This window comes from Narcine bancroftii, chromosome 6 (assembly GCF_036971445.1).
Source record: "Narcine bancroftii isolate sNarBan1 chromosome 6, sNarBan1.hap1, whole genome shotgun sequence".
NCBI lineage: Eukaryota > Metazoa > Chordata > Chondrichthyes > Torpediniformes > Narcinidae > Narcine > Narcine bancroftii.
In genome coordinates, this window is record NC_091474.1 from 74,847,601 (window position 1) to 74,861,582 (window position 13,982).

The 13,982-nt window shown below is 46.6% G+C and overlaps 1 protein-coding gene across 23 annotated transcripts in view; it reads right to left on the reverse strand.

Moving 5' to 3' along the window:
- zmiz1a (zinc finger, MIZ-type containing 1a) overlaps positions 1-13,982 on the reverse strand; it is a 364,054-nt gene that overhangs the window by 22,924 nt on the left and 327,148 nt on the right. For 15 of the 23 annotated variants that reach the window (XM_069885418.1, XM_069885423.1, XM_069885406.1 and 12 more), the window contains 8 exons: positions 12,982-13,180; positions 11,001-11,279; positions 8,834-9,016; positions 8,646-8,720; positions 5,133-5,183; positions 3,729-3,900; positions 2,116-2,296; positions 554-764 (listed from right to left, as the gene is read on the reverse strand). In XM_069885418.1, the coding sequence (XP_069741519.1) occupies positions 554-764; positions 2,116-2,296; positions 3,729-3,900; positions 5,133-5,183; positions 8,646-8,720; positions 8,834-9,016; positions 11,001-11,279; positions 12,982-13,180 (1,351 nt within the window). The remainder of the gene's footprint in view (positions 1-553; positions 765-2,115; positions 2,297-3,728; positions 3,901-5,132; positions 5,184-8,645; positions 8,721-8,833; positions 9,017-11,000; positions 11,280-12,981; positions 13,181-13,982) is intronic. The other 8 variants (XM_069885419.1, XM_069885426.1, XM_069885416.1 and 5 more) reach the window with 3 other exon arrangements.

Genomic DNA, 13,982 nt, shown 5'->3' on the forward strand with positions numbered 1-13,982 from the left:
TACAAAACTTGAAATATTGCCTTCGGTTCTATTCGCCTCATTGCAGGAAGGATGTGGAAGCTATGGAGAAGGTACAGAAGAGGTTTACCAGATGTCACCTGGATTGGAAAATGAGTCTTATGAGGCAAGTTTAGCAGAGCTGGGATTTTTCTTTTTGGAGCAAAGGATGAGAGGTGACCTAATGGAGTCTACAAGATCATGAGAGATAGGTGGACAGTCAGCACCTTTTTCCCATGCCAAGACAGGCAAACATCTGTTCAAACAGAGTGAAGGGATGTTTAGGGGAGACATTGTTTTTTTTTAAACAAAGAGTAATGGGTGCCTGGAGAGGGTGCTGGGGCTGGTGGTGGAGGCTAGGGAAAATAGAGTATTTTAAGAGACTTAGATTGGCAGATGGATGAAAAACAGGGTTATGAGAGTTTGTATATGTAGGTCAACACAATGTTGTGGTCCCATGGGCCTGCACTGTGCTGTAATCATCTATGACTTTTTCTCTCCCTTGGCAGAAGGAGCGAACAAAAAGGGGCCAGGAATTTGAAAATGAACCACTCACACAGCAGCAGGCGGTAACTGTGATCTGGATGGTGTTCCTTCCTGGTTGGCAGACGTGCTTCAGGTGCAGGGGTTTGTGTGAAGTCTTGTTGTCCCCTCGTTCAATGGTAAGGGGCGTGGCATTCACGCTGACCTGCACTGACGCTGGCCAGTTGGTGTTCATCTGCCGATCTTCGTGGTGGTAACACTTGAACTGAAGTTCCAAGTCAGACCTGAAAAAGAAGACATTTTGTCCTCGTCAAGGCAGGTGGAAGGTCAGCACTTGCAATGCAGAACTGAGGCGCACATTTTCAGACACAGCCTTGCATTCCAATTCCAAGGTTCAAACTCCCTTAGATCCAGCGAAGTGGCTGGAATAAATACTGTTCCCCGTCCCGGGTGCTGCATCTCCCCTGCAGGTGACATATCGACTTACACCAAGGGTTTCACTTAAAACCTGCGCCCCCTGCAGTGCGATGCTTCCAGTAAAGACCAGTGCTGTCTACAAAAGTGCTGGAGAAACTCAGCAGTCACTTAGATCCTGTGGATGCCGCGTGATCAGCATGTTTGGGGACTGCATTAGACTTCAGCATCCTCAGATTTTCTTGTTTACCTGCAATAAAGTCCAGCATTTGTCTGTGGCCGATAAAACACAGTTCAGCACAGGAACAGGCCCTTCGAACCACATGTCTGTGCTGAACACGAGGCCCAAAACCTCACTGCCTGCACATGATGCACATTCCTCTACTCCTTCATTTTATGGCATTCTGCACCATTTCTCCCTCCGGGTCCTTCCTGAAACCATTAACTTCCTCCTGGTTCCCACAGATTGCTTTTATTGACCATATTTTAAGAGGACAAATGTCAATGTCATGATCGGTGAGCTGCACAGGACTACAACATTGCTTCATCCTCCCCTTGCCAGCAATTATGGGCATACATGTCTGCGTTAAACAGAGTCACTGGATGGTCATTGTTTAGTGAGGAGGTCAGCTGCCAATCCTCTCCTCAGGGACAACCCATCTCAATGGATGGGATCTGCAGAGACCAGCTCCCTGGAACATCAGAAAAGCAGGAGAAATTTGGGAGCTCCCACAGCATACAGAAGAGGCAAAGATGTACAATCAATGTTAAGGTATCAGGCCCGAACCATTGGTTATTTATCTTTGCCTTCTATAGACGGGATAGGACGTGGTGTTTCTTAGAACATGAAATAGGCGCAGGAGTCGCCCTGCTCCGCCGTTCAATGAGATCATGGCTGATATGTTGAAAGGCTCACCTCCACCTACCTGCCTTTTCCCCATATCCCTTAATTCCTCTACAATGTAAAAATCTATCCAACCTGGTCTTAAACATACTTACTGAGGTCGCCTCCACTGCTTCAATCGGCAGCAAATTCCATAGATTCACCACCCTCTGGGAAAAGCAGTTCCTCCTCATCTCCAACCTAAATCTACTCCCCTGAGCCCTGAGGCTGTGTCCCCTAGCTCTGGTCTCCCCCACCAATGGAAACAGCTTACTAACCTTTATCTTATCTATGCCTTTCAGAATTTTATACTTTTCTATCAGCACTCCCGCTCTCACCTCCACATCAGCGTCTGGTGCACTGACTGCCGCAGGTGGAACACGTGGTTACTGACGGCCAGGTTGTGCTCCAGCCGAAAAGGTTCCAGCACCACGCCATCTCTCACCGGGAAGGTCAGCCGCAGCTCATCGTTGGCTGAGACCAAAGAGGAAGAGAAAGTGTCAACTTTCCCTTTAGTATCTGTGGTACAAATCGCATTGTCACATCGTTTGCAAGTCAAGCTCCCGACAAAAGATCACCCCTCAGCCTGCACAGAGAACGGCCTCACAGAGACACTGACCTCACCCAGGCTGGAACGATGTGCTCCAAAAATAACCCAGTACGCAGCGAGAATCGAGAACCAAAGGAGATGGGTGAAGTGGGGGAAGGGAGGGATTTCAGTGGAACCTGCGGATAACTTTTAATCACAGTGGGTGGTGTTGGCTGGATAGGCTTCTGAAGGAGGTGGCTGAGGCACGTACCATTTAAGAAACATTTGGATGAATGCATGAGCAGTGGTTCTCAACCAGTGGACTGCGGCCCACTGGTGGGCCACAGCGTGTTTCCTTGTGGGCCTTTAAACAAGTTAAATAAAATACTTCACATTAGATAAAAATGTGTTTCTTACAGAGCTGACTTTGACTTGAATTTTTTTTAGACTTACAACACAGTAGCATTCCATCTTGGCCCATGAGCCTGTGCCACCCAATTAACCTCCAGCACGTTTTGACCGGTGGGAGGAAACTGGAGCCCCCGGGGAAAACGGACACAGACATGGGGAGAGTATACAAACTCCTTACAGCGAGAGCAGGATTTGAACCCCAGTCCTGATTGCTGACACTGTAACAACGTTGTGCTAACCGCCACGCCAACCGTGCTGCCCAAAATGTTGCTCAGTCATTGCCACTGGTGGGCCACGGCATGTTACACTGGAAGCCAGGTGGGGCTTAGACTGAGAAAGGTTGAGAACCACTGGTTTAGAGGGTCATGGACCAAAGGCAGGGCTGGTGGGACCAGTGTGGTTGCAGCATTCTGGCCAGTATGGACAAGTAGAGCCACTCTGTGTGACTCCATGTCATTTGAAGAGAGAACTGATATTGTTTAAAATCTGGTGCCATTGGAACGGAGTTGCCTTGGCAGGTGGGAGGGAACAGACTACAGTTCTGAGGATAAAATGTCAGCTGCTCGGGGTCATTGCAACTTTGGTGAAAATTACAGAGAAAGTGTAGCGGCCAACGCAACACCATGGCAGCCCCAGTGACCCCTGGTTCGAACCTCAGCAAGGAATTTGTGTGACATTCCAAAGGTGTATGGGGATAATTGGGCGCAACACACCCAAGGGCTGGAAACTTAAAAAAAGAACAAATTTAAATGTCAGGAATAGCCATTCGTACTGTTCTTTCAAGGGTTTTTTCTGTCAGGGTAAGCTGGGAAATTGGGTCTATCGGATCATGGGTTCAAGGTCATTCTCTGCATTACGCACACCCAATCAGTGCATTGGAAAATAAGGCACTCTTGGAGAGGGTTCTACAGAGACCAACCAAGCAGCGCGGAGAGTGACGGAAAAACATTTCACGGCATCACTGTCTCAGCTTTCCAAACATCTTTGCATCGTCGTTCTTGTCCAACTCACTTGGAGGTGGTGGCGGCAAAGAGCTCAGGTTAGGTTTAATGTCAGGAGGGAACTGAGGCTTTACGTCCTGGTTAGGAGACAGGTATGGCGGGATACTGCTTCCTGGAGTCATTGGTGGAGTGGGGTTCCCGGGTACAGGAGAATGAGGATAACTTGCCACAGATCTCGGAGGCTAAAAGAAAAACAGAAAACAAGTGACGGAGGGATGGAATATTTCACTGATGCAACACACACATTCATGGTGGCTCCACATTAATCAGTTATCACATCATGCAGAGAAACTATTACATTTTAACCCACTCAAACTATGATAAAATTTTTCAGCTTCCAAAAACTCTTCAATTGTTGATTTTATTGAGTAAGCTATTGAATTTGGGGCCATCTGTTGGGAGCTTCCCCCTTCATTCACAACTATCCTCCATCGACTATGGACAATCAACTCTTACGAAGGGCACCCCTTCCAATTCCATTTATCAGGTACTAGGAAGAAACGAATCCCACTGCACAGGCGACAGTGAGACAAACCAATTCCATCTCCAGTTGGTGACCCCTAAATATTTGATTGGAACTATTTCTGTGTTGACTCTGGGACTTCTTGACACCTGATATGTTCAGGCTTTGTCTCAGCTGAATGATTTCATCATTGTGAAGGATGGAGGGAAAAGGAGATTAATCACATATTTTAAAATTTAAACAATTCTTTTTGTACCAAGCAAAGCATTCTAATACCCCTGAACAAGTGAGGTTTTGAACGAGTCGACTGAATTTCAGTTTGTTGCTTCTGGAAGTCTGTCTTACAAGTTCTATCTACTCACTGCTTTTGAGACTTTACACAATCCTACACCCCAACTAGATCTTTCCCATGGTCTCTGAAGCTCACCAATCTTCTGACTCTTCAAATCTCCTCAAAGTGACAAAAACATCCTTTCAGAAGGGGAGGTGAGAATGGGGAAGGGGCTTTTCAGGAAAGTCAGAGGGATATCAATTCCTCAAGAAACCTTTTCCCCCTCGCGCGCCTTCAACAATGAGGGATGTTTCCAGGAAATTCACCTCTCCCCTCACTCCCAACCCTGAGATTGGGAATCCTATCATGGGTTCAGCCACCATCCTGATACGTTGTGAATAGAACATTATTTTATGTCCATCCTGGATTTTTCCTACTCTGTTCACTCAAACAACCTGCTGAGATCCTTCCCAATTTTTCAAAAGTATCATTTCAACATCTAGAAGATTACTACGTCAATACATTCTCCTGGCAATATTAGTAAGTACTAGGTTGTTGTAATTTTGGCTATGTAACTGAACAGATGTCAATTTGCTTAATTAACAAAAGTGTTTCTTTTTTAAGCAATTTATTTTTGTCTAATGTGTGGAGTAGGGTCAGTAAGAACAATGTTATCTTACTTTGGTTTCTTTTCCACTCCCAGCATTTGTGACGGAGAGACATAGAGGACACTACCCAGGCAGTCAGCGGTCACAAGAGGATGGGACGTTTCCAATTATTGTGTTGATTAGTAATGAAAAACAGAATTGGCAGGTTTACTGTACTGCAAAAATCTCCTAGCTCCAACATTGTTATTCCCTAGCTAAAGCAAAAGCATTGCTTTCCGTATGTGACATAAACTTTAGAAAAAGTCATAAGATACAGCGTCAGGGATGCCCTGCATGCCGGCCTGCGCACGGTCACGGGGGGGCGTTCCCACAGATCAGGTGGAATGGCGCTGCTGCACTTTTGGTTCACGCTCCAAGAGGTGCAGCTTTTGCTGGGCAGTAACAACGTCAGAGGATGAAAACCAGAAATGCTCAGGCTGGGTGCGACGTGAAGACTTGTATGCCAATCGGAACAAAAAAAAAGATGATTATGAGTTGGGGACAATGAGACCCACCGAGATAGAAGAAAAAGATAAAAGGAAAACTGTGGTTCAAAAAGGACTAGAGCATTAAAAATGCCTTGGCGCACGCCAAGTCAAATTGATTGAGTGACATGGATCTGTGAATGGAATTCCAACACATACATAATGTTGAGATTACAGAGTCGTTCGAACTTTAGCCATCCCTGCGTTAAGCACTATCTTTCCCATCTTTACTATGGATTTCACAATCACTGTAACCATTACGGAAATCGCCGGAGATCCGTAAAAACACATATTCAAGTGGAGCTCCCGTAAAGTGATCACCGACAATGAGTGAAACAGGCCAGGACACAGGTGCAACAAAAGCAGGCAAAATGCAGTAAAACCCCTGGCATCCGCTACCTACAGGGATTGGCAGATGCTGGATAAGTCAATATCCCGGTTGCTTGAGACCACATGTGGCATGAATGGACAGCGAACAGCAAGGCAAGCTAATTTTAAACTTTCGTTTTTTTTCCCCACCCAATTATTTTTCACAATTTTTTTTGCCGGTTGCTTGAATTCAGGGATTTTACTGTATTTTTAACTTGGAAAATAAAATCACCAACAGTAATGTTGGAAATATTAAAGAAATATAATCCAGAATGGAAATATCTACCTGAGATGCAGAAACAAACATGCAAAACCTTATATTTGTTTGTATTCATTAAAAGCTGTTAAGTCTTCTCTCCTGCTAACATGTGAGAGAAAAATAGAGCAGAGAGAAAGGTGCATCTGAGTAGGTGACATTTCCATGCTTTAAAGTGACAGCCTTGGCGATAGATGAAGGGGAGTGCTGTAAAGTCTCCCGAATGAAGGCTTCCTGATTGTGTGGGAGGTTGGGATCTGGAGCTGGTGATGGATCGATTAGGAGTCTTTGTGGCTGCAGAGGCTGCGGGAGAGCTAGAGGCAAATTCACGGGCACTCAGTGTATCTGTAGGGACTCTCTTTTGCGTCTCTTTTACTTACACGGGGCCTGGACAATGTTCGTGGTGTCTCTTTATGAGCCTGTCCAGCAGGTGGAGGTTGATGTGTTTCATGCATTGGCACACGACAATAAAGTAATCGTGCAATTTTCTGTGGCCAGCATTTTCTAATTCCTCAAAATTCCCATTGGGTATAACCTACGTGAATTCCAATGGGGAAGATCAAAGGCCAAACTAGGTCCTTCAAATTTTGTGTAAAATTAGGGGCAATGTGTGAAAATGGTCTGTGAAATTCTGTTGGAGGTCCTAACCAGAATGTGCTCAAAGTGCAAAACGAAGAGAATAAACATATAAATTATTTATGATGGCGCTTCAATGTCCAGAAAGCATGGTTCTTGGTTGAAATATCAAGATGTGGAGGGTAGAAGGTGGGCGAGGGCAGTTGTGAAGCTTAGAAGAGAGCAGCAAGGTATGCCCTCTCCCATTCAAATTGGCTCCGCTGCCTGATCTTTTCCCAACTGGTTGTGCAGAAATAGAACCAGGAGTCTGGCTGACAATGAAAGAAAAAACATAAAAAAGCTGGAGGAACTCAGCCAATATTACAGTATCCATTGGAGGTAAAGGTATATCACCGACATTTTGGGCCTGAGACCTTCTTCAAGGTGTAGGCAAAAGGCAGGCAGGTGCCTGAATAGAGACGGGAGAGAAATGGGGAACAATGGCAGGGGGGGCCAACAAAAGAGGTTAATTGGATATGATAAGAGAAAAGGTGAGAATTGATTTTGGCTCTGTGAAAGGAGAGAGAGGAGAGAGACAGATAGAACCAGCAGAAAGGAGATAGGAGGATGAAGATGGGGAGGTGAAGGTTTTAATGGAAACCAGAGAAGTTGATGTTAATGCTATCCAGTTGGAGGGTACCCAGTCAGAAGATGAGGTGCTGGTTTTTTCTGATTTGAGGGTGGTCTCAGTCTGGCAGTGCATGAGACCAGAAATGGGACAGGGAATTGAAATGGGTGGCCACTGGGAGATCCATGCCGAGGTGCTCAGCAAAGTGATCTCCCAGTCTGTGCCAGTCTCTCCGATGTAAAGGAGACCACAACGGGAGCACCAGATGCAGTAAACGACCCCCTGCAGATTCACAAGTGAATTGTTGCTTCACTTGGAAGGACTGTTTTTTTGCTTATACCTTGAAGAAGGGCTCAGGCCTGAAACGTAGGTAATATATGTATCTTAGTTCCTATGGACGCTACGATACTGGCTGAGTTCCTCCAGCATTTGCTGTGTGTTTTTACTACAATCGCAGGATCTGCAGACTTTCCTGTTTCACTCTGACTAGACAATAACCGTCACCGATGGCCACTGGGGACATGGCAATCCATTCCACCACACAGCCTTCGAGCAAGAATCGCTCAATCAGAATGGGCTTGCAATGTGTGAATGCTTTTGCCTCCTTCCTGTTCCAGGTTCCTGAATGACACTGGATCTGAATATGGGCCAGTTAAAAATACCCCCAGAAATATGTGCCTAGGTTGTGATTACAAAGCTGGAGATGCGTGTGTAATGGGCTCATGGATCTTGTTTAGCGAGAGGTGGGATGGCTCTGCAGGGTGTTGGACCTGAAGCTGAATTCAGAAGGCATGATATGAAAGACCAATGAGGAGAGGGGAGTCAGATTTCCACGTCACTGCTATACTTTGATAGATGGTCTTTGGAGATGAACAGCTGTATTCCTCTTGGAAAGATCAGATATAATCCGAGAAAAGGATATAACACCTTCCTGAAAATTTGGCAGCCTTACCTAGAATATATGGGCACTTGACTGACGCCACATTAAGAAGGTGAACATTTCTGGCCAGCCAGAAGGCCTCTGTAAAGAATATAGCATTGTGGTAGCAGTGTCTCTTTGTGTTTCACTGGACGCACTGGGAATGGGGTGTTTCTTTATTGGGTTTACACAGAAAGGGCGGGGAAGTGGGGTTTCCTTGATGCTTCGTGTTTTGTATATTTGTTCATTGTCAAGTATACTTAAAAATGAAAAATAAAATATTATAAAAGAAACAAGATATGGAGGAAGAGCCTTCTCTCCCTGAGGAACTTACCCCATTCAGACTGCTTTGACTGTAGGTGTAGCCACTTCCAGCGAAGCTATTGTTCTGTCCATTAAACTGCTCTGCCTGTTGCGGTGATAGGAATGGAAGGAACAAGGAAACAAGAGTCAATGGCCAACCCAATTCAAGCACTGAGATAAACCAAGCACAGAGCAACGGAAGGGGAGGGGGGGGATTACCTTGTAATATTGCGGCATGTTCGCAGGAGATGGGGGGTATTGGCCTGTGCTTTGCTGGCCTGGCATCCTCTGTCCTGGGTAACTGGGTGACGTAATGGGCCTCTGGGAGTTGGCGGCCTGGTACTGTCCAGCCTGATTGGGGAACTGGCTGCTCGGTCCATACTGCTGGGCTCCGTAGCTCGGCTGCAGCAACACAAGAGCAGTGAGAAGTTGTTTATTACCTCCCCGAGACAAAGTGAGGCCTAACATGGTTTGCTTGGCGGTTAGCGCAACGCCGTTACAGTGCCAGCGATTGGGACCTGAGTTCGAATCTGGCACTGCCCGTAAGGAGTTTATATGGGTTTGCTCTGGGGGCGGGGGTGGTTTCCTCCCACCTTTCAAAATGTATCGGGGGTGTAGTTAATTGGGTGGCATGGGGGGTCATGCGCCAAAAGGACCTGTTACCATGCTGATTGTCTTAAAAATTTAGACGCGAAAAAGATTTAAGTGACAAGGGAGTCAAGAAGGCGGAGGAGTATAAAATGGGGAAATCCACTCTGGCATGGAAAAATGAGAAGCTGGACTTTACACGAGTGGGGTGAGATGAATGAATGTGGGGCCAAGAGTACTCCAACTGTTCTTGAGGAAGAAACACAATGCAGTTTCGGCAGGAAGATAGGGAGGCAATTGTGATGTTGGGCTTCAATGCAGAATGCACAGGTGGGACCTCACTTGGATGAAATGCAATGTTGAAAAGTGTTCGGTCATGCATTTTGGTAGAAGAAATAGATGGGCAGACTATTATTTAGGTGGGGAGAGCATTCAAAATTTCGAGGTGCGAAGAGACCTGATAGTCCTTGTGCAGGATACCCTAAAGGATGATCTCCAGGTTGAGTCAGTTGTTAAGAAGGCGAGCGCAATGTTGGCATTCATTTCGAGAGGAATAGCACAAAAGAGCAGGGTGGATTTAAGGCAGAGATTGACAGGTATTTGATTTGTCAGGGCATCAAGGGTTATGGGGAGAAGGGCAGGGAGTGGGGCTGAGTGGGAGAATGGATCAGCTCATGATTAGAATGGCAGAGCAGACTCGATGGGCTGATGGGCCTACTTCTGCTCCTTGTGATCTTGTATTCTCAAAAGGGATCTATTCACCTTTTAGACAGGGAAGACAGTTCATCAGATTGACTCATGAGCAGGAATCATCTGACCGGCTCCTTGAGTCTGCTCCACCACTTAGTGAGATCGTGACAAGTCTAGTTTTGGCCTCAGATCCAATTTCCCATATTCCATCAGGGCAGTGCTGTTGGGAATGATGCAGCTCATGGGGCTATGATCTCCGGAGATCATAAAGATGAACGGGAATTTTAATGAAGCACACAAGATACCGAGGGGACTTGGCAGGATAGATGCTGCCAGGATGTTTCCCCTGGTGTGAGGATCTCAGGATGGTCTCCTGATTAGGGAGTGACCACTTATAAGATGAGAAGCTTCGCTTTTTATCAGAGGGCTATTTATCTTTGGTGTTCTTTATTCCTGAAAGCCAGAGAACTGCATAATTGGATATCAATGATATTGTGAGAGGAATTAGGGGATGATGAAAAAAGTGGCGATGAGATGAAAGATCAGCCACAATTGGAGTAATCAACAGCCATGATTCTCATGGGCGCAGAGGGTACTCAAGGCCGAGCCACGGACAACACGCGATCAGGCAGGAGGTTGCCGGGACTGGAGGGCTTCATTTACAAGGAAAGGTTGGATTGGCTGTGTCTTTATTCCATGGAGGCTGACCTGATTGTAGAGGGTTCTAGCGAGGGGCATGGAGAAAGTCTTTTTCCCCCGGGAAGATAGCTGCGAGGGGAAATTGTGTGAGTGGGTACAATTATGATGTTAAAAAGACATTTGGACAGATACATGGACAGGAATGGTTTCCAAGGATATGGACCAGATGCAGGAAAATGAACTGAGCGTAGAATGTCATCATGGCCAGGACAGACTAGTTGGGCCGAAGGGTCTGTTCCACACTACTACCTGATCTCATTTTTCCCAGTGCCCTGCTGAGTTACCCAGTAGTTTGGTTGTACCACCAGCCAGGTTTCTGGGAGGTGTGAGGGACAGGACAAGACCAGCGGACAATGAGCTAAGGCTGCTGCACCTTCCCCCAGCAACCCTGCTGCCCAGTTCAGCTCACCTCGCCTGGGTAAGGTCGTTTTACCCCCTGTATGGGCATCTGCTGCGAGGGCCTAGGGCCCGGGTAGCCCTGCTGGGTGACACGCTGGCCATGGGAGGCAAACACCGTGTTTATTCCAGGCGGCCGGGTCTGGCTGATGGGCATGGGCGGGCCACTCATGCTGGACGGGGTCAGCCCCGTCCCCATCCCTCCTGGGTTCATGCTGCCCTGCATGGAGGATGGGCCCCGTGACCCCTGCTGGTTCATGAACTGGCTGTTGTAGGCCTGTGCCGGACCCATCTGCAAAAGACAGAGAACAAGAATGATGTACTGTGAAATTCCGATCACCAAGCATCCTCCCTCTCCAGTGCTGGTGGACCAACAGATGTTCCGGACTACTGGATGTTCATTGTTTACTGTCACATCCTCCAAGATAGAAATACAACTACAAAATCAATCGGGCGAAAAGGTTGGGTAGCGGTTAGTGCAATGCCGTTACAGCACCAGCGATTGGGACTGGGGTTCGAATCCCACGCTGTCTGTAAGAAGTTTGTGCGTTCTCTCCATGTCTACGTGTGTTTTCCCTGGGGTCTCTGGTTTCCTCCCACCATTCAAAATGTACTGGAATAGGTTAATTGGGTGTCAATCGGGCAGCATGGACTCATGAGCCCATATGGCCTGTGTTGCATGTCTAAATTACATGTTTTTAAAATTAAAGTGACTTATTTAAGGACTCTTACTTTTGCACTGTATTGATTATTTTCTCTCCATATTGCACAGTTTATTTGTTTACATGTGCACATTGAATATAATTTTTTGCACAACCAATAAATGGTAATTCTGCCTCGTTCACAGGAAAAAGAATCTCAGGGTTGTATGTGACAATAAATCTGAAAATATATAGATACAAACCTGATGAAACAGCATAGGGGCATCTTTTTTACTGATGAGAATCGCAAAAAAGTTGGGTTACAGGTACAACAGGTTATTAAGAAGGCAAATGGAATATTGGCCTTCATCACTAGAGGAATTGAATTCAAGAGCAGGGAGGTCATGCTGCAACTATCCAAGGTACTGGCGAGGCTGCTTCTGGAGTAACTGTGTGCAGATCTGGTCTCCATACTTTGAGGAAGGATATACTGGCCTTGGAGGCAGTCTAGAGGAGGTTCACCAGGTTGATCCTGGAGATGAAGGGGTTGACCTACGAGGGGAGACTAAATCGTCTGGGATCATACTCACTCAAATTCAGAAGAATGAGAGGAGATCTTAGAGAAACATAAAATTATGAAAGGGATAGATAAGGTAGAGGCAGGAAATTTGTTTTCACTGGTAGGTGAGACCAGAATTATGGGACACAGCCTCAAGATTCAGGAGGGTAGATTAAAAACTGTTTTTCCCAGACTAGTGAATCTGTGGAATTCTCTGCCCAGGGAAGCAGTTTAGGCGACTTCATTAAACATATTTAAGGTTCATTTAGATTTTTACATAAAAGGAATTAAGGGATATGGGGAAAAGGCAGGTAAGTGGAGTTGAGTCAATGATCAGATCTGCCACGATCGTATTGAATGGCGGAGCCAGGCTTGACGACCCGGATGGCCGACTCCTGCTCCTATTTCTTATGTTCCTGTGAATTAAACTCAAGTGTCTGTTAACAGCAGGAAATAACTATGATGGAACTTCGAGGTTTTTAAGCTCATCGATCTTCTGTCTGATGGAAATGGGGGAGAAGAGTGTGTGAGTGGGGTGTGACGCTTGCTTTAACTGTACTTTTCTCTTTACCCTGCACTATTTGATTTATGGTAATGACTCCCTACATTGTTGCTTATTTAATTACTGTATGTGCTTGTTATTTTTCTACTCCTAGATGACTATGAGCTGATTTGCCTGGAGAGCACACGTGACGTAAAACAAATGGAATGCCCTTCCGATACGACAGCCAGCTGGTGGGGCAGTGGTCCCGTTGGAGTGGGCAGTTGCCAGGAAGACTGAGGTCCCTTCTTACCGGTCCGTACTGGTTCATCTCCTGGTTCTGCTTCTCCTGCAGGGCAGCCACTGTTGCCGTGGCTGTGGCCGTTGCCGTGGCTGCAGCCGCCGCCACCGCCGCTGCTGCCGCTGCAGCTGCGGGCTGCGTGAAGTCAGCTGGGGGTCTGCTGTGCGGAGGGATCCCCATGGAGCCTGGAGGATTGGGGCCTCCGGGGTAACTGTAAGAGAGCGGAAGATGGATACCGACCGATCAACTCATCGTCCCTTTGAACCGTTCGGCAGAGAGCAAGGAAGGGGCCTGGCCCACTTGAAGCCTGCAGCTCCACACAGCCCACTACAAATAGTGGTGTTGTGCGCTTCATTCTACGTCTCCCTGTCTCTGCATCCCCCACAATCGCAGTGAGTCATTCTGTGATGCAGAGTGGCCGTGTGTAGTCACCACATCATAGGACTCTGCCTGAAACCCCTTATTAGGAATCTGAGGAGACATGGTATGCCACCAAAAGCTCTTGTAGGTGTAGAGAGCCTTCTGACCACGGAGGTGCTAATTCACAGGACAGGAAAAGACTACAGAGGGTTGTAAACTCAGTCAGTGCCATCATGGGCACCAGTCTTCACTCCATCAAGGACATCTACAAGAGGGGGTGTCTCAAGAAAGCAGCCTCTATCCTCAAGGATCCCCAGCACCCAGACCTCGTCCTCTTCACTCTGCTACCATCAGAAAGAGGTAGAGGAGACTGGAGATGAACAGCCAACATTACAAAAGCAGATACTTCCCCTCCGCTATCAGATCTCTGAACAGACAATGAACTGCTGGACATTACCCCACTTTTTTTTCACATTAATTGTTTCTTTTTTTAAATCTTGTACTAACGGAAATGCAATTTATAGCCAGTTTTGCACCTGTAATGAACAATGCCTGCTGAAAAACAAATTTGGTGACACATGTACATGACAATAAACCTGATTCTGGGAATGAACCACGGCCCTCTGATTAGAGGAGGCGCTAACAAAATTGTT